The sequence below is a fragment of the Canis lupus genome, chromosome 3 (genome assembly GCF_048164855.1).
Source record: "Canis lupus baileyi chromosome 3, mCanLup2.hap1, whole genome shotgun sequence".
In the NCBI taxonomy this organism is placed as follows: Eukaryota; Metazoa; Chordata; class Mammalia; order Carnivora; family Canidae; genus Canis; species Canis lupus.
In genome coordinates, this window is record NC_132840.1 from 69726707 (window position 1) to 69750603 (window position 23897).

The 23897-nt window shown below is 37.5% G+C and overlaps 1 protein-coding gene across 1 annotated transcript in view; it reads left to right on the top strand.

Moving 5' to 3' along the window:
• HTR3B (5-hydroxytryptamine receptor 3B) overlaps positions 1 to 23897 on the top strand; it is a 57875-nt gene that overhangs the window by 16520 nt on the left and 17458 nt on the right. The window contains exon 2 of the mRNA XM_072822066.1: positions 6512 to 6672. Coding sequence (XP_072678167.1) covers positions 6512 to 6672 — 161 coding nt within the window. The remainder of the gene's footprint in view (positions 1 to 6511; positions 6673 to 23897) is intronic.

Below are 23897 nucleotides of genomic sequence, written 5' to 3' on the forward strand. Positions count from 1 at the left end.
ATATGGGGTTGTCTAGTATTTCCTCCTGGTTGGATTCAAATTTTGAATTTTTGGCAGGATGATAACAGAAGTGCAGCTGTCTTCTCAATTCCTCCTATCTCGTTGCATACAACTCCCATGATTGGTAATGTTAATTTTCATTGTTTGATTAAGGTGTTGTCTGCCAGATTTCTCCATGGAAAGTTTTTAAAAAATCATTGTGATTAATAAGTATCTTGTGTAAGTCTCCTGTTTCTCATCAAACTTTCACCAACTAGTTTTTTTTTTTTAATTTTTATTTATTTATGATAGTCACACAGAGAGAGAAAGAGAGAGGCAGAGACATAGGCAGAGGGAGAAGCAGGCTCCATGCACTGGGAGCCCGACATGGGACTCGATCCCGGGTCTCCAGGATTGCGCCCTGGGCCAAAGGCAGGCGCTAAACCGCTGCGCCACCCAGGGATCCCCTCACCAACTAGTTTTTATCAGGCATCGATGTTTCTTGAGTGAATTGTTACTACAAAGATATTAGCATACCTTCTACATTTGTCGGTTGGCATTCTAACATAAGAAAAAGCCATTTCTTCTTTCCATTCATTTATCTAAATCAGCATGGGCTTGTGGATTAGTACTTTATTTAGTGAGTTATAATTCTTCACCATCATATTGATTCTGATGTTTGAATTGTCCCAGATTTGGCTAGTGGAAGACCCTTCAAGATGATCACGCCCTTTGATCATGTCCCTATTATACTTTCTAGCACCTCTTTACTTTGTGATGCAAGGAGATGTTCTAGGCTCTTCTTGAACTTCCCCTGTCCAGCCCTGAAATCAGTCATTTCTCCATTTCTTACTTTTAGGTCTGTATGTTATTTAGAAACTAAGTGCTGGGTGTTGGATATACTCATTGATACTGGGGTGTCTCTGCCCCCAGACCCACTGGTGGACATAGCTAGAGATATATACATGTAAAGAAATGTGTACACACACATTTACACTCTGTTTATTTCTATATTTAGCTACATGTATTGAGAATCATGAGTTCACACCATTACTTCCAAAACCAACTCAGCACCACAGGGTTTGTCCTGGTTTTCTCCCTTTCCATATTTGTAACTCCTGTCACCAACAGTAGGAAACCGATCAGACTACATTTTACTGGTAGATGAAAATTAAGATGAGAGCTTCATAGATTCTAAACAAGGGGACTGAATAGGCAAGAGAACAGGGGTTAGGTATGCACTTTTTCACTCACATTGCTCTGCGAAACTCATCTCAATCCCACTTGTAGTAAAGAGACAGATGCTGGAAATGGTATGAAATTTAGTTTTTGTTTCTAGAGCAGCTGGAAGTCTATCCATGGCGCATAGACTTATCATGCCTCTTATTCCTTAATAATGAAGAGTGGATGGGTACTCAATCAAAAAGTGAAAAAAAAATTTATCGAATGATGTTAAACTTCAGTGCCTCTCATCTTCAGTAAGCCTGGGAGCATCCTCTCATACGTAGTTACTTTCTGAATTATACACATTGACAATTTAAGAAAGCACTCTCATTTATCAAAAATCAATGTTTCTTTTAATTAAAGGGGCTTAGGAAAAACAAAAAGCACTTTTCCCACTGTATTGTTAGCAGTTGTTCTTCATTAGACAATACCAGGTTTCCATTAGCTTTGTGTAATTCCAGAGTCCAATAACCACTGTCAAATGCTGAAGATGTAGCTGCATAAGTCTGATTTAGAACAGCTATTTAGATCTCAATTATTAATGAAATTAGTGTCCTGAATGTCAGCAAGAGCACTGCCTTAGGTAAAGGCTGTAAAGGAAATCATATTAGTGTGGAATTTCCTCTCCTTAGGGGCTCCTCTTAGATTACATTATTCACTTAGCTATCTCCTGTCAGGGAAATTGAAATGTTGGCCATGATCTGATCCTGGGGCAGAACCAAATGGAGAAGTTAAGGGGTATCGCAATGGCATTGATTCCAAAACGTTTGTGTGGTGCTGGCATTGCCTTTGGTCCTGTTATTATTTACAAAATAACACCAGCAAGGACAGCATATACTGGCAAACAGAAGAACGAAGTGAAGAGGAGCCCCTTTAGGGAAAATTGAGTGGCAGTCCATCCGATAGGCAAGTTTGCATTTCTTCTCTTTGGGCTGTGCCCGGGAACACTGGCAGGTGCCATGGCTCCTCTGTGGCCCTTCATCCTGGTGGCTGCCTCAGGTGGGTCCTTTTAATGATTTATTTTAGGCACTGAATATTAATTCTTAGAAGTGAAAGACAGTATTTTTCTATATTGTGCTGTATAACTCCTTACAAGTGTTCTTTTTTATTTATCATCTGTAAAATGCCAGTCCTGTGAGGCTACGTGGAGCCCAGTGATTTGTTATGTCTTTGCTCCTACGATTACAGTTACATATATATAAACAGAGTCACACAGTGGGACTCTACACACGGCTGAAAATATGGTCTGAAATGTTATAATTGTTTGATAAAATCTCTGCTCCTTTAGAAATCAAGCTCTCTTTGCGGCAATTTGCCCTGATAGTTTGGGGCATTCTTTTTCAGATTTGCTTTTATGTGTGAACAATATATTTTTATTATCCAAAATAGTCTTGGCTTTGTTATAAGCTTTCAGTAGCCCAGAGAAAGAGTCTCTTGGATACAGCACGGCTAAGACACCTAGATATCGTTTTGGTATCAGGGGTTTCACCCCGCTGTACAAAGTCTATATAGATAATGAGTATATCTCTAAAGACAAGTACTAGAAACTTGCATGTTTTGAGTGTGCAATTCCCCTTAAAATACTTCAAATTTCTAGAGCTAAACTTTTGTGGTGCCAACATTAACTCTACTGAATTGGGCCATTGGCATTAGGATCCAATTGATTCTTTAAAAACACATATAGGTCGAGAATATATGCTTATTCTGTGTTCCCCTAAGGCCCCCACTTTCTTGAGAGGCCTCCTAGAGCTCATATCTAGGAGTTTCTGTGTTTTAAAATATAACTGGATGTGGAATGAGTCAATTATAGAGATGAGGAAGGAATTTGGTAACCCAGCAGCTGGAATTGATTTTTTATTGGGTGGAGAAGAAAAATAGCCACTTATCGTTAAAGTAGAAAAATCCTGAATATTGAACAGAAAGGATAAAAGCATATCTTAATTATAAAAATGAAAACAGGAAATTTCATTAAATGCCAAATGGGTTTCTTAGCAGAAAATAATTGTGAACATTAAGCTAAGTAAGATAAAATAGAAAAATAAAGGTAAGGAAAAGGAAGAAATTCTTCTTAATGAGGTCTCTTTCAAATGTTTTGTATTATGCTTGGTTTTTGTTCTAAATGTGACAGAAAATGTGTTTTAATGGTGTCTAGTAATCAGTACTTGACCATAAATCATACTGGGGACATGTGTTGCAGAAAAATCTGCCCTTTGGAATTTTTGCTGGGTTAATATCCAGATGATTTGTAAATACAGGAGCACTAAACCAATCACCAATTCAAGGCCGCTGCCTGAAGGTAGTGTCCCGGGCAAGAGGCCCAGATTAGGACACCCGTTTAGTTTCTGCTGCACCACTCACCAGCCATGTGACCCTGAGCAAGTCAATTAATCTTTTAGAGATTCAGTTTTCCTGTAAGTTAAATGTTTATTTTGTATATCACGAAGATCAAATAAGATAGCATTGTGAAAGTATAAAGTACAATGCAAACAGAAGATATTTTTGACCTGAAAACACACATACACAGAAAAAATAACAATGGGCTGTTTTTGCCCAGTGATGTACACCATGCAACATGCCAATCTTTCTTTTGAAGGGCTACTCACTGCTGTCCCTAATATTCTCAGGGAGCCAGGTCGGTGTAATGTCATGGGCTTTGGATCCAGAGCAGTTATGTTTAAATTTCAGCTTCTTCATTTGCTGGCTGTATGAGTTTGGGTGGTACTAGCCTCACTAAACCTATAGTCCCTCACCTGTAGTAAAGTGACTCTTCATAGGGCTGGAGAGTACCTCTCTCATAAGGCTATTGTTATGAAACCCAAATGAGATAATTCGTGTAAAATGCTCTTAGCCCAGTGTGTGGCATACAGCATGTACTCAGTCAGATTTGGGAATTCAATAGATCACACACGTAAATCTCAATTTCCTTGTAACTTATCAGGTATACGTATAACTCTTTTATAATCCTAAAGATGACATACTAAAGTGAGAACAGCTCTTTTCATGAGAGTGCCAGAACACTTTAGGATAGAATTTGTTGAAACAAGGCAAACAAAAGAATAATTCTATTGTATTCTGATCTTTTTTTTAGTCTCTCTTCTCTTAAAAGTACTTCATAGCTCAGTCCCTAACACATGCTACTTTCCAGAAATCTTACCAGTGAATTATTTGGAGCCAATTATTTGCATCCATAGAGGCAGTGCTAACGAGGAATCTTTCCTGGGTCTGTGGATAGCTCCCATCAGTGTCTGTTGAAACATCACTGAACTGTGAGTCATTTAGTGCTTGTGTGAATGTCACATTAGCTTTCAAGGGGCATAATTTACTGTTAATTAATGGTCACTTAAATCCTTAATCTCTCTCCTGTAATTGATCTTTCTCCTCAGGCAAATTTGCATTCATAGTAGAAATGTAATTTATTATTTCTTCCCATTTGAAACAAAGAATTCTCTACCCTTATAGTTTATTTAAGCATACTTGCATTTCCTTTCTTATTTTTCCTCTTACCATTGCCTGTTTCTCTGTCGTTCCTAGTCCTAGACTCTAGGACTTTCTCTTTTTACCCAAAGACTTTGACATGATCTGGAAAATAATGTTCACCCTAAGGCGACCTATGGATTGTTTCCTAGAAAAGATAGCAGTAAGGAATTTGAGTCTTTATGAGCAGAGGGTATAGAGAAAACACATTCATTTCTCAGAATTATGTTTTTTAACCCTGTCTCAGGTAGTTTCTTATATCGAAACCCGCACATTTCGGTGTTTCCCCAACTGGGACTTGAATTGGGAGCTTCCAAGCGAGGTGAAAGTAAAGTTGCCCAAAGCAAAGTTCACAGGAAAAGCACCAGACAAGCTTTGCTTTGTGCTCCTCCTGACTTCTCTCCCCTGGGGTACACCAGCAAGAAATGGTCTCAGGTAGAGAACTTCACAGCACATTTTTTGACGATTGTGGTTCACAAAAAACCCTAAAAATGATGCCTGATGCAAGCCACCTACCTTAGTCCTGCACGCCTGAATAGCTGATGCCATTTTAGGCATCTCCTTGGGTGAATAGTTAGAGTTAAAATGCTCATTAGCTTCGCAGCTCTGGTGGTAATGAAAGTGAATATTCCACTGCCCACGATGAGTCTGCAATTGCACCTCCAGCGTCGTTGTTAGCATTTTGGTCACACTGACATTGATAAATCATAGAAATTGCTGCCTGTGGCGGCAGGTGACATGACATCGTTCATAAAGAAATGGGTATAAACAGGCCTGTCGCAGAGAGAGAAGATATCTCATTTACAGTTTCCTGCTGGATCCTGCACACCTTCAGCAGCTCATCAAAATAACCATCAAAACCACTGAGAGGTGAGGTGAATTCACGCACAGGACACTACAGATAGATTTCCCTCACGCACTGTGGCAGGAGGTGTGCAATTTGCTTCAGTCCAATGACTTAGCGAAGCTTTGAATCCCCCAGGAGCTGGCAGGGTTTGTGAGCAAAATATCTTTTTGCAATTCAGAGGAAGCCCTCACAAATTTGTCACTTCCAATTGTTGGTGCTCGTTTCTCTTGCTTCTTTTCCCCTGGCCGCCCCTTCCTCAACACCAATCACCGCTCTTCTACAAATCAGGTTTCCCAGGTCATAACAAAAAAATAAAAAAATAACCCACACACAAGAAAACAATGGTTGTTCTCTGAAACCAGAAAGAGTTTTCCCAAAACGAAGATCTCATTTTCTGACAAGTGCATTTTATTTAAAGATGGTTGAGTGAGAAAAGAAAAAAAAATTTTTTGAGGAGAAGAGTATGCATTGAAATCTCATTAATTCCATTATTTAGGAGTCCTCACAGATCTCTGGACTCGCTGGTTTGCCCCCATTTCTGCATGGGTTTCCTATTTAACTGTTGAGTTGTGAATGGAAAAATCAGAAGAAAAATCCAAAGAGGAGATCATTTTTGGCTAAGTGTACAGGGTAGTTTTTTTTTTTTCCTGTGTTTTAGGAGGGGGTGATACAGAAATAAAGGATTCTGTCTCCAAGACACGTGATTGCTGTGAAAACAGAATTGTAGGTGCAGTTTGGATCCTTGGAGACGGGGTTGATTTATTTATCTTTACAATGCGATGCCTCTATTGGGCACTTAGGTCATCAGCTTACTTTAAATAAGTGTCTGCCAAAAAGCCCATCAGCTGGCTGTGAACTTCAGCAGATTGGGGATAAGCTGAACACTATGGTCTGCTAGGAGCCACCAAGTCCTGAACAGTCTGAGATCTCCTAAAGATGCTAAACTCCTCTTATTTTCATTCTCACAATGACAGTTTTGTTTTTCAGAAATCCTAGCCATAGATACGCCTCATTCCAGGAATTCTGCTCTGTATCGTCTCACGAAGCAGCTATTACAGAAACATCACAAGAAAGTGAGGCCAGTTCACGACTGGACCGTGGCCACCACGGTACACCTGGACGTGCTTGTCCATGCCGTATTGGATGTGGTAAGGACCACCTTACCCTTTCCAATTCCTGTTTCCCCTTTGTAAAACCACCTGCTGTTAGCGCAGGAGCCCAATTGAGCTGGTGGGGAAGTTGTGCTAGACTCGTGTTAGCAGTGAGCAGGAGGTAAAATATTTATTAGGTAAATCATGCTGTCTAGCCCTTGACTTGCGATATGAGAGGCAGATCGTCTCAAAACAGGAGTTCCATGGAATTCAGAGGTTTTAAGACTTGTGGTCATAGATCACTGTACTATTTTATGAGTTTGCTGAAACCAAAAATGGTAATAGGTAATTATTTTTCCTGTGGCTTATATTTCTTAGTGATAGTTGTAGATTTAAGAAAAACATCTACCACTTACTGCCTGAAATTGAGAAAAAGAGAAAAAAGTGCCCTAGTGCTAGAGTGTATACCCGATGTGTTTGCTAAGGATGGTAAGGGAAGATTTGTTTATAAAGCTGTCTTTCCTTCTATATCTAGAAAGTGGGTTGTTGTGGGAATTAGATGAGAGACTCCATGGAAAGCAGTTAGCAGAGGTCTTAGGACACCTTCAGGAAATGATGGCTTATTCCTGCTTCCTCTTCTTTTTTCTTCATTGTAAAGCCTTCAATATCAGTAGGTTCCAGATTTATTTAGATTTTTCTTAAAAACTGAGTCTACTGAACTTGTTAATGTAGTTTAATATTTTTTTCAATTTACTACTCAAAACTTTTTTTTTCTAATTGAGTTATAATATACATATGTTGCAATGCACAGATCTTAAGTATATAGTGCACTGGGTGCACCCAGAAAATTCACCCCTCTATCAATATAACCAATATTTCCATCACCCCAAGAAGGTCCTTCGTTGACTTCTCAGCCAATCCCCATCCCTCCATCCACAGGGACAACCACTGTTCCAATTGCTTTCACCATAAATTATTTTTGCCGGTTCTAGAATTTCATATGACTGAGATTTTATTGTATGTCCTCTATTGTGTCTGGATTTTTCATTCAGCATCGTGTTTTTGAGGTTCAGTCATGTTGTTGTGTTAATCAGTAGTATTTTTTTAAATGATGAATAGTATTTGGTTACGGTTATACCATGATTTGTTTATCCATTCTTTTTCTTTGTTTTTAGAGAAAGGAGGGAAGGTGAGCCAGGTGGGAGGGGGAGTAGAGGGGCAGAGGGAGAGGGAGAGAGAATCTTAAGCAGGCTCCATGCCCAGCACAGAGCCGAACATGGGGCTTGATCTCACGACCCTGAAATCATGACCTGAGCCAAAAATCAAGATTTGGACACTTAACCAACTGAGCCACCCAGGCACCTCTGTTGATCCATTCTCATGTTGCTAGGCATTTGGTTTCCAGTATTGGGATGTTATTAATAAAGCTAGTATGAACATTCCTATACAAGTCTGTTTATGCGCATGTTTTTATTTTTCTTTGGTAAAACCTAGAAGTGGAATAACTGGCCGAGACAGGTGTACCCTTATTGAGAAACTGCCAGACTGATTTACAAAGTGGTTGTATATTTTACACTCCTATGAGTCAGCTATGAGAGTTCCCATTGCTCCACATCCTCATCAGTATTTGGTGTTATCCGTCTTCTTAATTTTAGCCATTCTGTTGAGGATGCAATAGTATTTCATTGAGGTTTTACTTCAAGTTTCTCTGATGGCTAGTGACCAAGATTCTTTTTTATGTGCTTATTGGCTACTTACGTATCTTTCTTTGTGAAGTACCTTTTTAAGTCCTTTCCCTATAGACTCGTGGGCATTGTTTCTATATTTTCATATGTATACATTGCAAATATTTATCACCAGCCTCTGGCTTGTGTACTAATTATTTTAGTGGGTCTTATGATGAATAGAAATTTTAAAATTTAATGAAGTCCATTTAAAATCAATTCCTTCGTTGTGGTTAGTGCTCTTTGGGTACTGACTAAGACATCTTCATGACTCCAGGTCCACAGAAGTTATTTTCCTATATTTTCTGTCTAAAGATTTATAGTTTTTAGCTCCTTAGATTTAGTTCCATGCTCTAGTAACAATTAATCTTTGTGATGGTGTGAAGTATGAGTCAAAGTTTTTGTTGTTGTTTTTGTATTTTGTTTTTGTTTTTGTCTGCATTCAGACAGGAGTCATCTCAGCAGTATTTTTGAAAAGGCACCACTTCACCATTGAATTGATTGGTGCCTTGGTTGAAAATTCAACTGCCAGATAAGTGTCAGGCTATTTCTCTTGAAATCAGGCGGTGTAAGTCCTCTGCATTTCTATGCAAATTTTATAATCAGTTTGTCAGTTTCTATCTTTATTTTATTTATTTATTTATTTATTTATTTATTTATTTATTTATTTTTTAATAATAAATTTATTTTTTATTGGTGTTTCTATCTTTAAAAAAAACTGCTGGGAGTTTGCTTAGAATGGTATGGAATCTACGGACTAATTTAGGGGAGAATTGACATCTTAATAATACCAAATATTCTAGTTCTTGATTATGTTATGTCTCTCCATTTTTTTCGGTCTTCAGCAGTGTTTTATAATTTTCAATGTAGAAGCTTTACATATATTTCTATTAAATGAATCCCAAAGTGCTTTTGATGCTGCTATAAATATTACTTGAAATTTTTTATTTTGTACTTATTTGTCATTATAATAGAGAAATATTAATTTTTCATATTGACTTCATATACTGTGGCCTTGCTAAGTTCACTTATTAATTTTAGTAGTTTTTTATAGATGAATATTGTCTTCATATACAATCGTGTCAACTGAAGATAGTTTTACTTCTTCCTTTCTTTTTTTTAAAAAAGATTTATTCATTTATTCATGAGAGACGCAGAGAGAGGGGCAGAGATGCAGGCAGAGGGAGAAGCAGGCTCCCTGTGCAGAGCCTGATGCAGGACTTGATCCAGAACCCTGGGATCATGACCTGAGCCAAAGGCAGATGCTTAACAGACTGAGCCACCCAGGGGCCCTCCTTTCTGATCTGTTTTACTCTTTATTTTTTCATTGTCATATTGTATCACCTAAGATCCCTCCTACAATTTAACAGAAATGGTGAGAGCAGACATCCTTGTTTATTCCCATTCTTGGGAAAAATTTTCACTGTTAGGTATAATGTATAGCTATATAAATAGCTATAGTTATAGCTATTTTTTGTTGATGTTCTTTATCAGGTTGAAGAAGTTCCTTCCTATTTATTGTAAACTAAGAATTTTATTTTGTTTTTTTAAATCATGAATGTATATTGAATTACCTCTAATGTTTTTTTTCCATCTATTTTTGAACGATCAGATAATTTTTCTGTTTTATGCAGTTAATAGGGTAAATTATTTTGATTGATTTTCAAATGTTAAAGTGTCCTTGCATTCCTAGGATAAACTCCATTTAATCTTGACATATTACCCTTTTTATATATTTCTGGATTTAAATACCTGCTTAATATAGATTGCATCTATGTTAATGAAGAGTATTGGGCAATAGCTTTTATTTCTTGTAATGTATATGTCTCTCTTGGTGTTAGGGTTATGTTGGTCTTTAAAAACTGCTAAAACATCTTTCCTTTTCAATTTTCTGAAGGAGTTGTGTAATATGGATATTTTTCTTTCTTAATGTTTGATAGAATTCATTAGTGCAACCATCTAGATAGGATTAGAGTTTTCTTAGTGAGAAGATATTCAAATGTCAATTCAATTTCATCAATATATATAAGAATGTTCAAATTTTCTATTTCTTCTTCTGTCGCTTTTAGTAATTTGTATTTTTCAAGGAATTTATCTATTTATCCAAATTTTCAAATTTATTTGTTTATAATATTGCCTTTTCCATTCCTCATGTGGGGAAATTGTGTTTTCTCTTGTTCAATATTGTGATAGTTTTATCAATTTGACTTATTTTTTCAAAGAACCAAATATTCATGTTGAATTTTATCTGTTTATTTCACTGATATCTGCTCTTTTTAAAAATATTTTATTTATTTATTCATGAGAGACACAGAGAGAGAGAGGCAGAGACATAGGCAGAGAGAGAAGCAGGCTCCATGCAGGGATCCCAATATGGGACTCGATCCAGGTCTCCAGGATCACGCCCTGGGCTGAAGGCCCAACCACTGAGTCACCCAGGCGTCCTTGATAGTCTGCTCTTTATTTAATTTCTTTCTTTTAATTTGTCTTTCTTTACCTAGTTTCTTAAAGTGGAAGCTAAGATCATTGATTTTATGCCTTTCTCTTCTAATTTTAGCATTTATAGCTGTAAACTTTCCTTTAAGCACTGATTTAACTGTATCCTACAAAATTTTGCATTATTTTAAAATCAAGACATGAGTAAAATGAAACATCTTACTAAGGCTGATTACTTCCCCCTACCCCCAATACCAATGCAATCAGTGATCTTATCTTTTACTTTTCCAGAAAGCCACATAAATGGAATCCTATAGTATTTTACCCTTTGTTTTGGCTTCTTTCATGTGGCATAATGCCTTGGAAATTACACATGTTTTGCCGTAGAGTCAGTAACATTCCATTGTGCAGGTGTGTGTACTGCAATTGGTTTATGTTTTTACCAGGTGTTGGACATGTGGGTTATTTCCAATGTGGGGAAATCATGAGCAAAACCACTATGCACATCTGCATATGTTTTCACGTCTCTTGGATAAATACTTAGATGGAGGATTGCTGAGTTATATGTATGATAAATCTGTGTTTAACTTTATAAGATACCACCAAACTGTTTCCCAAAGTGGTTGCATCATTTTGAGTTTCAGTTCCTCTATATGATTGTCAACACTTGCTATTGTTAGTCTTTCTAAATTTTAACCATTTTAATAGATTTGTGGTGATAGCTCACTGTGGTTTTTAACTTGTATTTCACCTAAGACTAATGACATTGCCTATCTTTTTGTGTGCTAATTTGCCAATTGATACCTTTTTTTTGGTAAGTATTCAAACCTTTTCCCCATTTTTTAAAAAGTGCTGTTTATTATCTTACTGAGTTGCACGACTTCTTTATTTATTTTGGGTCTATTTCTGAACTCTATCCTAGCCAACTAATCTATGTGTCTGACACCAGTACACTGTCTCAAATACTGCAGCATTACAGAGGTCTTGAAATTAGAGTATGTCTTCTAACCTTTTTCTTCTGTTTTAAAATCATTTTGACTCTTCTAGGTCCTTTGCCTTTTCATATAAACTTTATTTATGTATTTATGTATTTATGCATTTATTTTAATTTTTTGTATATTTTTTATTGGAGTTAGATTTGCCAACATAAAGCATAACACCCAATGCTCATCTGTCAAGTGCCCCACTCAGTGGCCATCACAAAGTCACCCCATCCCCCTGCCTACCTCCTTTTCCACTACCCCTTGTTTGTTTGCCAGAGTTAGGAGTCTCTCATGTTCTATCACCCTCACTGATATTTCCCATTCATTTTCTCTCCTTTCCCCTTTAATCCCCTTCACTATTTTTTATATTCCCTGTATGAGTGAAACCATATAATCTTTGTCCTTCTCCAATAGACTTACTTCACTCAGCATAATACCCTCCAGTTCCATCCATGTTGAAGCAAATGATGAGTATTTGTCGTTTCTAATGGCTGAGTAATATTCCATTGTATATATAGACCACATCTTCTTTATCCATCCATCTTTCGATGGACACCGAGGCTCCTTCCACAGTTTGGCTATTGTGGACATTGCTGCTACAAACATTGGGGTGCAGGTGTCCCGGAGTTTCACTGCATCTGTATCTTTGGGGTAAATCCCCAGGAGTGCAATTGCTGGGTCATGGGGCAGTTCTATTTTTTTTTAATTTTTATTTATTTATGATAGTCACAGAGAGAGAGAGAGAGAGAGAGAGAGGCAGAGACATAGGCAGAGGGAGAAGCAGGCTCCATGAACCGGGAGCCCGATGTGGGATTCCATCTCGGGTCTCCAGGATCCCGCCCTGGGCCAAAGGCAGGCGTCAAACCGCTGCGCCACCCAGGCATCCCTAGTTCTATTTTTAACTCTTTGAGGACCCTCCACACAGTTTTCCAGAGTGGCTGTACCAGTTCACATTCCCACCAACAGTGCAAGAGGGTTCCCCTTTCCAACATTTGTGGTTTCCTGCCTTGTTAATTTTCCCCATTCTCACGGGTGTGAGGTGGTATCTCATTGTGGTTTTGATTTGTATTTCCCTGATGGCAAGTGATGCGGAGCATTTTCTCATGTGCTTGTTGGCCATGTCTGTGTCTTCTTTGGTGAAATTTCTGTTCATGTCTTTTGCCCATTTCATGTTTAGATTGATTGTTTCTTTGCTGTTGAGTTTAATAAGTTCTTTATAGAGCTTGGATACTAGCCCTTTATCTGACATGTCATTTGCAAATATCTTCTCCCATTCTGTAGGTTGTATTTTAGTTTTGTTGACTGTTTCCTTTGCTGTGCAGATGCTTTTTATCTTGATTAAGTCCCAATAGTTCATTTTTGCTTTTGTTTCTCTTGCCTTTATAGATGTATCTTGCAAGAAGTTGCTGTGGCCAAGTTCAAAAAGGGTGTTGCCTGTGTTCTCCTCTAGGATTTTGATGGATTCGTGTCTTACATTTAGATCTTTCATCCATTTTGAGTTTATCTTTGTGTATGGTGTAAGAGAATGGTCTAGTTTCATTCTTCTGCATGTGGCTGTCCAATTTTCCCAGCACCATTTATTGAAGAGACTGTCAATTTTCCAGTGGATAGTCTTCCCTGCTTTGTCGAATATTAGTGGATCATAGAGTTGAGGGCCCATTTCTGAGTTCTCTATACTGTTTCATTGATCTGTGTCTGTTTTTGTGCCAGTACCATACTGCCATACTGTCTTGATGACCACAGCTTTGTAGTACAACTTGAAATCGGCATTGTGATGCCCCCGGCTCCGGTTTTCTTTTCCAATATTCCCCTGGCTATTCAGGGTCTTTTCTGATTCCACACAAATCTTAAGATTATTTGTTCCAAATCTCTGAAGAAAGTCCATGGTATTTTGATAGGGATTGCATTAAATATGTAAATTGCCCTGGGTAGCATTGACATTTTCCCAATATTAATTCTTCCAATCCATGAGCATGGAATATTTTTCCATCTCTTTGTGTCTTCCTTAATTTCTTTCAGAAGTGTTCTGTAGTTTTTAGGGGGTATAGATCCTTTATCTCTTTGGTTAGGTTTATTCCTAGATATCTTATGCTTTTGGGTGCAATTGTAAGTGGAATTGACTCCTTCATTTCTCTTTCTTCAGTTTCATTATTAGTGTATAGAAATGCCACTGATTTCTGGGCATTGATTTTGTATCCTGCCACACTGCCAAATTGCTGTATGAGTTCTAGCAATCTTGGGGTGGAGTCCTTTGGGTTTTCTATGTACAGTATCATGTCATCTGCAAAGAGGGAGAGTTTGACTTCTTTGCCAATTTGAATGCCTTTTATTTCTTTTTGTTGTCTGATTGCTGAGGCTAGGACTTCTAGTACTATGTTGAATAGCAGTGTGAGAGTGGACATCCCTGTTTTGTTCCTGATCTTAGGGGAAAGGCTCCCAGTGCTTCCCCATTGAGAATGATATTTGCTGTGGGCTTTTTGTAGATGGCTTTTAAGATGTCGAGGAATGTTCCCTCTATCCCTACACTCTGAAGAGTTTTGATCAGGAATGGATGCTGTATTTTGTCAAATGCTCTCTCTGCATCTATAGAGAGGATCATATGGTTCTTGTTTTTTCTCTTGTTGATACGATATATCACGTTGATTGCTTTATGAGTGTTGAACCAGCCTTGCATCCCAGGGATAAATCCCACTTGGTCATGGTAAATAATCTTCTTAGTGTACTGTTGGATCCTAGCCAATTTTTGCATCTGTGTTAATCAAGGATATTGGTCTATAATTCTCCTTTTTCATGGGGTCTTTGTCTGGTTTTGGAATTAAGGTGATGCTGGCCTCATAAAACAAGTTTGGAAGTACTCCATCCCTTTCTATCTTTCAGAACAGCTTTAGTAGAATAGGTATTGTTTCTTCTTTAAATGTTTAATAGAATTCCCCTGGGAAGCCATCTGGCCCTGGACTTTTGTGTCTTGGGAGGTTTTTGATGAGTGCTTCAATTTCCTCCCTGGTTATTGGCCTGTTCAGGTTTTCTATTTCTTCCTGTTCCAGTTTTGGTAGTTTGTGGTTTTCTAGAAATGTGTCCATTTCTTCTAGATTGCCTAATTTATTGGTGTATAGCTGCTCATAATGTTTTTAAAATGTTTGTATTTCCTTGGTATTAGTTGTGATCTTTCCCTTTTCCATTCATGATTTTATTAATTTGAGTCTTTTCTCTTTTGTTTTTAATAAGGCTGGCTAATGGTTTATCTATCTTATTAATTCTTTCAAAGAACCAACTCCTGGTTTTGTTGATCTGTCCTACAGCTCTTCTGTTCTCTGTTTCATTGAGTTCTGCTCAAATCTTTATTAACTCTCTTCTTCTGCTTGGTGTAGGTTTTATTTCCTGTTCTTTCTCCAGTTCCGTTAGGTGCGAGGTTAGCTTGTGTATTTGAGTTTTTTCCAATTTTTTGAGGTATGCTTGTATTGCGATGCAATTCCCTCTTAGGACTGCTTTTGCTGTATCCCAAAGATTTTGAATGGTTGTCTCTTCATTTTCTTTAGTTTCCATGAATTTTTTACTTCTTCTCTAATTTCCTGGTTGATCCTTTCATCTTTTAGCAGGATGGTCTTTAACCTCCCCGTGTTTGAGTTTCTTCCAAATCTCTTCTTGTGATTGAGTTCAAGTTTCAAAGCACTATGGTCTGAAAATATGCAGGGGACGATCCCAATCTTTTGGTATCGGTTGAGACCTGATACGGTTTGTGACCCAGTACGTGGTCTATTCTGGAGAAAGTTCCATGTGCACTTGAGAAGAATATGTATTCAGTTGCATTTGGATGTAAAGTTCTGTAAATATCTGTGAAATCCATCTGGTCCAGTGTATCATTTAAAGCTCTTGTTTCTTTGGCGATGTTGTGCTTAGAAGATCTGTCATTTGCAGAAAGTGCCATGTTGAAGTCTCCCAGTATTAGTGTATTATTATCTAAGTATGTCTTTATTTTGGTTATTAATTGATTGATATACTTGGTAGCTCCCACATTAGGGGCATGAGTATTCATGATTGTTAGGTCCTCTTGTTGGATAGATCCTTTAAGTATGATATAGTGTCCCTCTTCATCTCTTACTACAGTCTTTGGGATAAACTTTAATTTATCTGATATGAGGATTGCTACCTCTGCTTTCTTTTGAGGACCGTTTGAATGGTAAATGGTTCTCCAACCTTTCATTTTTAGGCTGTAGGTGTCCTTAGGTCTAAAATGAGTCTCTTGTAGACAGCAAATAGATAGGTCTTGCTTTTATATACAGTCTGAAACCCTGCACCTTTTGATGGGGTCATTTAGCCCATCCACATTCAGAGTTAGTATTGAAAGATATTAATTTAGTGTCATCATAATACCTATTCAGTCCCTGTTTTGTGGATTATTTCTTTGGGATTCCTCATTCTTTTACAGAGTCCCCCTTAATATTTCTTGCAGACCTGGTTTGGTGGTCACATATTCTTTCAGTTTCTGCCTATCTTGGAAGCTCTTTATCTCTCCTTCTATTCTCATTGAGAGCCTTGCTGGATAAAGTATTCTTGAGTGCATGTTCTTCTCATTTAGGACCCTGAATATATCCTTCCAGCCCTTTCTGGCCTGCCAGATCTCTGAGGAGAGGTCTTCTGTTAATCTAATATTTCTCCCCATATAAGTTAGGGATCTGTTGTCTCTTGCTGCTTTAAGGATTTTCTCTTTATCTTTGGAATTTGCAAGTTTCACTATTAAATGTCAAGGTGCTGAATGGTTTTTATTGATTTTAGGGGGATAGTGATTCTATCTCCTGAACCTGAATACCTGTTTCCCTCCCCAAATTGGGGAAGTTTTCAGCTCTGATTTGTCCAAATATGCTTTCTGGCCCTCTGTTTTTTGGCACCCTCTGGAACCCCAATTATATGTAGATTTTTCCTTCTGAGGCTGTCATTTATTTCCCTTATCCTTTCCTCATGTTCTTCTAATTGTTTTTCTCTTTTTTCCTCAGCTTCTTTCCTTGCCATCAACTTGTCTTCTATGTCACTCAGTCTTTCTTCTACCTCATTAATCCTCATTGTTAAGACCTCCAGTTTAGATTGCATCTCATTTAATTGATTTTTAATTTTGGCCTGATTAGATGTAAATTATGCATTCATGAAGTCTCTTGATTCCTTTATGCTTTTTTCCAGAGCCACCAGTAGCTTCATAACTGTGCTTCTGAACTGGCTTTCTGACATCGAATTGTAATCCAAGTTTTTTAACTCTGGCACAGAGTACTGTTTCTGATTCTTTTGTGGTGAGTTCTTCTTTATAGTCATTTTGCTCAGTGCAGAGTGGCTGTATGAGTGGGCTGCGTCAAGAATATCAACCACGACCTAAGTAAATTTCACCCTAGATGATTCTTGTTAGAAGCGAAAATCCTTCTCTCTGTAGCATTCCAGATGTTCTCTCTTCAAATCTCAGGTCAAATTGGTAGGTTTTCAGGATGATTTGAAAGTAATCTAGGTAAGTTGGTGGGGCCAGGTGAGTTGAGGCACCTACTCCTCCACCATCTTGCCCTCCCCTCTCATATAAACTTTAGAATCAATTTCTATTTTTAAGAAGTGCTGGAGTTTTTATTGGGATTACATTAAATCTATAGATGAATTTGGATTAAGGAGATCTTAATCTTAGTCTTGCCATCCACGAGCACATTTTATCTCTCTGTTTATTTAGTTCTTTAATTCCTCCTACTAATATTTTGTAGTTGTCATGTCAGTGTTTTACACATATTTGGTTAAATGTATCCCTAAGCATTTCACATTTTTGGTACTATTATAAATGGTATTTTTTAAATGAAACTGTTTATGGCTAGCATACAAAAATACAGTTGATTTGCATGTATTGGCCTTGGATCCTGGGACCTTACCATCTCTTATCCAGTTTTAGAGGCCTTTCTATAGATTCTTGCAGATTTTCTATGTAGAAGGTCATGTTGTCTGTGAATAATGACAGTTTTGCTTCTTTATCTCCATTCTTCATACCTGTATTTCCTTTCACTGTTGCACTGGCTCAGACTTCCAGTTGAATAGAAGGGTGTACTATCCCATAAATGTCAATTTGATAAATGTGTTCAATAGTATTATCAAAATCTTCCCTAACTCTTTAAATTTTTGTCGTTCTACTAATTTCATAGTTAGGAGTATTAAAATCCCCAATTATAACTGTACTTTGTCTATTTCTCTGCTCTGTTATTAGGTGAGTATACATTTAGAGTTACATGTCCTCTGGATGAACAGATCCTTCTATCATTATGAAATACCTGTCTTCATGTCTGCTAATATCCTTTCCTTAAAGTTTTTCTCATGCTTCCTTTTTACATGGAAGAAGAAGAGACTTTTCAGTCTCTGTGTGACATATTCAAAGTCATTTCTTGGAGACAGCATATAGTCGGGTCTTGCTTTCCTTTTTTAACTTTAATTTTTCAATAAGTATAAATGTACAGGAAGTTGCAAATAAATTTACAGGGAGGTTCCGAACCCTTCACCCAATATCCCCCAATGTTAACATCTTAGGCAAGTGTCATATAGTACCTATACTAGAAAATTAACATTGGTTCAATCCATAGAACTTATTCAGATTTCTCCAATTTTACATATACTCATGTGTGTGTGTGTGTGTGTTAACTTTATCATATATGTAGCTTTGTGTGACCACCACTACCACAAATGGAGCTACACAGTCATTACCATAGAGCTGCCTGGTTCTGCTCTTTTATAGCCACACCCCTGTCCCTGTTCCCTGTCTCTAACCACTGGCAACCAACAAATCTTTCCTTCATCTTTGTAATTGTGTTATTTTGAGAAGATTCTATAAATGCAAACATGCAATACAGTAACCTCTGGGATAGGTTTTTTCATTCAGTGTAATTCCCTTCAGATTCCCCCATGTTGTGCAGTTCTTGAGTTCATCGGTTTTATTGCTGAGTAGGATTCCAGGGCATTGCGCTCTTAAAAAAATTTTAACCTGTCAATCTATACATTTTAATTGAACTATCTTGTCCATTTACCAATACCATCTTGCTATTTCTTTTCTAATTGTCCCATCTGTTTTTGTTGTTGCTGTTCTTTTCCTTTTCTCTTGCCTTATTTTAAGTAAATTAAACATTTTTTAAATATTTGACTTTAGTTCTTCTGTTGGCTTTTCAGTATTCCTCTATATTATATTTTAGATGTTATTTTAGGGATTTCTATAACCATCACTCACTTCATACAGTGTACTTAGAATTAATGTTATTACCCTTCGCATAAACTGTACAAATCTTACAACAGTAAAATTCCATTTACCTGCTCCTCTGTCCTTTGTATTATTTTTGTCTTCAATTTTACATTTACATACATAATACGTTACTATTTTAATGTATTTAGTTAAAATAAGTTAATAATTTATTTTTATTGAAATGGAGATATTTTCCTATGTTACTGTCTAATGCTGTGCTGTGAATCATAGACTCTGATTTTTTTACTGAGAATTAGGCATTGTAATTGATTAAAAAAAGTTGAAACTAAAAGTATAATTGACACAAGTTTTTTTGTTTTGCTTTTTTAAGATTTATTCACTTGGGAGAGCAAGTGAGCAAGTGAGCATGTGCATGAGCAGGGGGAAAGGCAGAAGGAGAGGGAGGGAGAGAGAATCTTCAAGCAGACTCCCTGCTGGGCACAGAGCCCGACATTGGCCGCAACCCTGAGATCATGACCTGAGCCGAAATCAAGAGCCGACGGCTTAACCCACTGAGCCACCTAGGCGCCCCACAAATTATTTTAACATCACTTTCCTCCAGCTTAGATAAATAAATCCCTAACCATTATTTCTTTGTAAACAGGAACTTTAAATGATATGCACACACACACACAAAAAAATCTCAGTTTTAGCAAAAGTTCTAGATTTAAGATTCTGGAAACTATTTAATTAAATGCCAGGAAATATCCACCCGACTCCAAAGGCCTGGTCTTACATAAAGCTTCAACAGAAAACTTCCTTAAATTTCCTCTGTAATTGGATATTGAACTAAAATTTTTGAGAGTAAATTTCCTGGAGCTGTATCTTCATGTACTTAAGAGATATTAGTCCTTGCTACTTGTCAGTGGGTTTTCATGCCTGCAGTGCTTACAGACATAGTACAATGGGAATAGCATGGTCTGAATAAAGACACATGATGTGAGCCATGTCATGCAAAGCCCCAGGACATGCTGATGATCAACTTTGGATAAAGGAATAAGACCACCCTAGGTCAATCCTCATTCTCCCTCTTTCTACCTCATACTTCACTTTCCTCCAGAGGATTATTTGGAGAGAAATATAGAAAAGAAGTAAAGTTTCTATATTAATATTTTCCCTTAGGACAACTGTGTCAAATTGAATTTTTAAAAATCTGTTTCTTTCTATCCTGATAAATGAAAATAAAACCAGATTCTTTCTGGTCATTAAGGAGAACACCATTATTTTTTTCAAAGATATGTTTTTCTCCACTATCATGGAATATACTAATTTTTAAAAGGATTTATTTATATATTTATGAGAGACACACAGAGAGACAGAGACATAGGCAGAGGGAGAAGCACGATGCAGAACTCAATCTCAGGACCCCAGGATCATGACCTGAGCCAAAGGCAGATGCTCAACCACTGAGCCACCCAGGTGCCCCTAGCCTAATTTCTTACTAGAATATGTTATGACAGTAAATGTGTCTTATTGGATATGGCTGACTTTCCTTCAGAAATCTGGAAAAATCTCATAGCTCATCCCTGTAGTTTTATCCCTGTCTACTACTTTAGCCTCATCTCCTCAATACTGCAAAGAAACCAACCCCTTGTTGTCTCTTGCCTGTATGCTCCTTCCTCCACAGGAAGTCTTTGTCTTCATTTTCCATCTGCAAAATATAACAGTACTTCAAATCTTAGCTCCCGAAAGAGATTTCCCTCATATCTGCAAGCTGACAGCAACGTCTTCTTCCTTTAAATCCATTGAAGTCTACATATCTCGTAACACATAGAGCTATTTGTTAAAATGTCACATGCACTAATTTACTAATAAGCTACCTGTGGGAAGGACGGGCTTACTAATATTCATATTCCCCATAATATGCAGTGCAGCATATCTTACTTCAAACATACTGGATAGATACCCATCAAGCAATTAATTGATTAAAATAGTCTAATATGCTTCGCAAATGTCTCCATTACATTCAGCAGGGCTGAGCCTAAAGTTCATTGTGGAGGTGGGGCCAGTTCTGAAAGACTTGATGAAATCCTGCACAGGATCGGACAAGAATAGATAACTTGTTGGGTACATCTGCCAGCAGCTGAGCTTCTGGCAACTTTTGTTTGGAGTGAAGAGCTTTCAGCCCTGCTTTCACCATGGCACCTCGCTCCCATTATAATGTTTTGCCTCCTGTTTTGTTTATATGAAAGACTACAGTCTCGTCTTAGAATTTCTGGGTATTATGAGTACCTTAGGGAAATCTGATTATAGAGATAGTCTACTCAACAGTGAAGAGTTTCAATTTGTTTCTATTGAGTTTTGTCAATTCCGAATCCCAGATACCTTTGTATTCCAGTCCATTGACTAGAGCCTCCCAGCCAGACGTTGAGGCATCTGTTTCTATAGTCTTTGGAACTGGGAAAGATAAATAAGAATGTGCGGGAATTATCTGTATATTTGCTAACCACCAATTTAGATCTAAATAGACTCCCTCTGTTAGGAAGACTAATGAATTCCAATTCTCTGAAATATCCTTTGCTTTTAACAAGCAAGATGGAAGGTATCTAAAGAAAAAAAGAGAGAGAGAGAGATACACAGAGGGAAAAGCTGTGAATAATGCCACCAGAGAACCAATTATGTTCACCAGCTGGCATTGAGAAACTTGTTTCCTTTGACAAAAAAAAAAAAAAAAGATTTCAGTTTTAGTTTCAAACTCCTTTTTGACATTGTGTTCTTTAGGGCTGAATGACAAATGCTCCCAGAACCCCCCCCCCTAATATATTGGGGAGAAATTCTTAACACTTGTTACATGTAATATGACAAAGCAATGGGCAGGAAGAGGAAAATGAGCTAAGGCATCAACATGGCAGTTAATAACAATCAACTGGATAAAATAATAGTCTCCCCAGCCACATGACTGAGTCAGTGATACATTCAGGACTTGGCATGACAGAGATTTAAAAAAAATGGTCAGGATGTTTCACAGTTCTAAAAATATATTTTTTGTGAAAGAATAGTTAAAACCTGTATTTTCCAGTAATACAAACTGTATTTTGAACTTGATTTACCCCCCTATTTGGGGGGACCCCTCATTGATGGCCGCTAAGCCTAGAACTGAGCCCTTTGTGCTTTAGTTGGGGGAGACATCACATCTTACAATGTTAGTAAATCAAAGCCTAGTTCAACAGCATGAGAGCTTAGAGGAAGAAAATCAAATCTAACTAAATAATGCTGATTGTAAAAAACATTATCTATTTCAGAATCTCTCAGCTGGTAAAACTTGGAAGGAAGTGGTGTCGCCTCAAGGTTCATTCATGCTGTAGCATGGGTCAGAATTTCCTTCTCTTTTAAGGCTGAATAATATTACGTTGTATGTATATGCCACATTTTGCTTATGTATTCATCTTTGATGGACACTTGGGTTGCTTCCACCCCTTGGCTATTGTGAATAATGGTGCTGTGAACATGGGTGTACAAATAACTGAGCCTTTGCTTTCAGTTCTTTTGGATTTATACCAAAGAATGGAATTGCTAGACCATATGGTAATTCTATTTTTAATTTTTAGGAACTGCCACTGTTTTCCATAGCAGCTGTGCCATTTTATATTCCCACCAGTAGTGCACAAGGATTTCAATTTCTTTACATCTTCACTAACACTTATTTTCTGTTTTTGTTTGATTTTTTTTTTTTTTTTGGTTTTGTTTTAGCAGCCATCTTAATGAGAATAAAGTGGTATTTCACTGTGGCTTTAATTTGCATTTCCCTAATGATTAGTGATTGTATAAGTCAGCTTGGACTGCCATCACAAATACCACAGACTCTATTTTTCACAGTTCTAGAGGCTGGGAAGTCCAAGATCAAAGTTCTAGCCAATTATATTCCTGGTGAGAGCTCTCTTCCTGGATTACAGATAGCTGCCTTCTTCCTATATACCCACACGGGGGAGAGAGAGGGATCATTCTGTCTTCCTCTTCTTCTAAGGCCATCAATCCTAATAGATGGTGCTTTCATTTAACTTTAGCTACCTCTTCAAAGTCCCATCTCCAGGGATCCCTGGGTGGCTCAGCGGTTTGGCACCTGCCTTTGGCCCAGGGAGTGATCCGGGAGTCCCCGGACCAAGTCCTGCATCGGGCTCCTGGCATGGAGCCTGCTTCTGCCTCTGCCTGTGTCTCTGCTTCTCTCTTTCTCTGTCTCTATGTCTATCATGAATAAATAAATAAAATCTTAAAAAAAAAAACAAAGTCCCATCTCCAAATTTAGTCATATATGAATTTTAGAAGAACATAATAACATAATTTGATCCACAGCAGTGATGTTGAACATCTTTTCATCTGCTTATTCACCATTCGTATATCCACTTTGAAGGAAGATCCATTTTGAAGTAGGGTCATTGTTTTGTTTTAATTTGTAGAAATTCTTTGTATATTCTGGATACTAACTCCGTATCAGATATATGATCTGCAGATATTATCTCCATTCTGTGGGTTGTCTTTTTACTTCTTGATGTGTCCTTTAAAGCACAAAAGTTTTTCATTTTGATGAAATTCCATTTACATGTTCTTTGGTTTCATGTGGTTATGGTGTCCAAACTAAGAGTTGACTGCCTAATTCAAGTCACAAAGATTTACTTCCATGTTTTCTTTAAAAAAAAAAAAAAAGATTTGTTTATTTGAGACAGAAAGAGAAGGCACACTTGAGTGGGGGGAGGGGCAGAGGAAGAAGGAGAGAGAACCTTCAAGCAGACTTCCCAGTGAGGGGCTCAATCCTCAGACTCCAAGATCATGACCTGAGCCAAAACCAAGAGTCAGCTGCCCAACCAATTGAGCCACCCAGGCACCCCTCCTATGTTTTCTTCTAAGAGTTTTATAGTTTTAGCTCCTACATTTAGGTTCAAAACAGTCCATTTTGAGTTAATG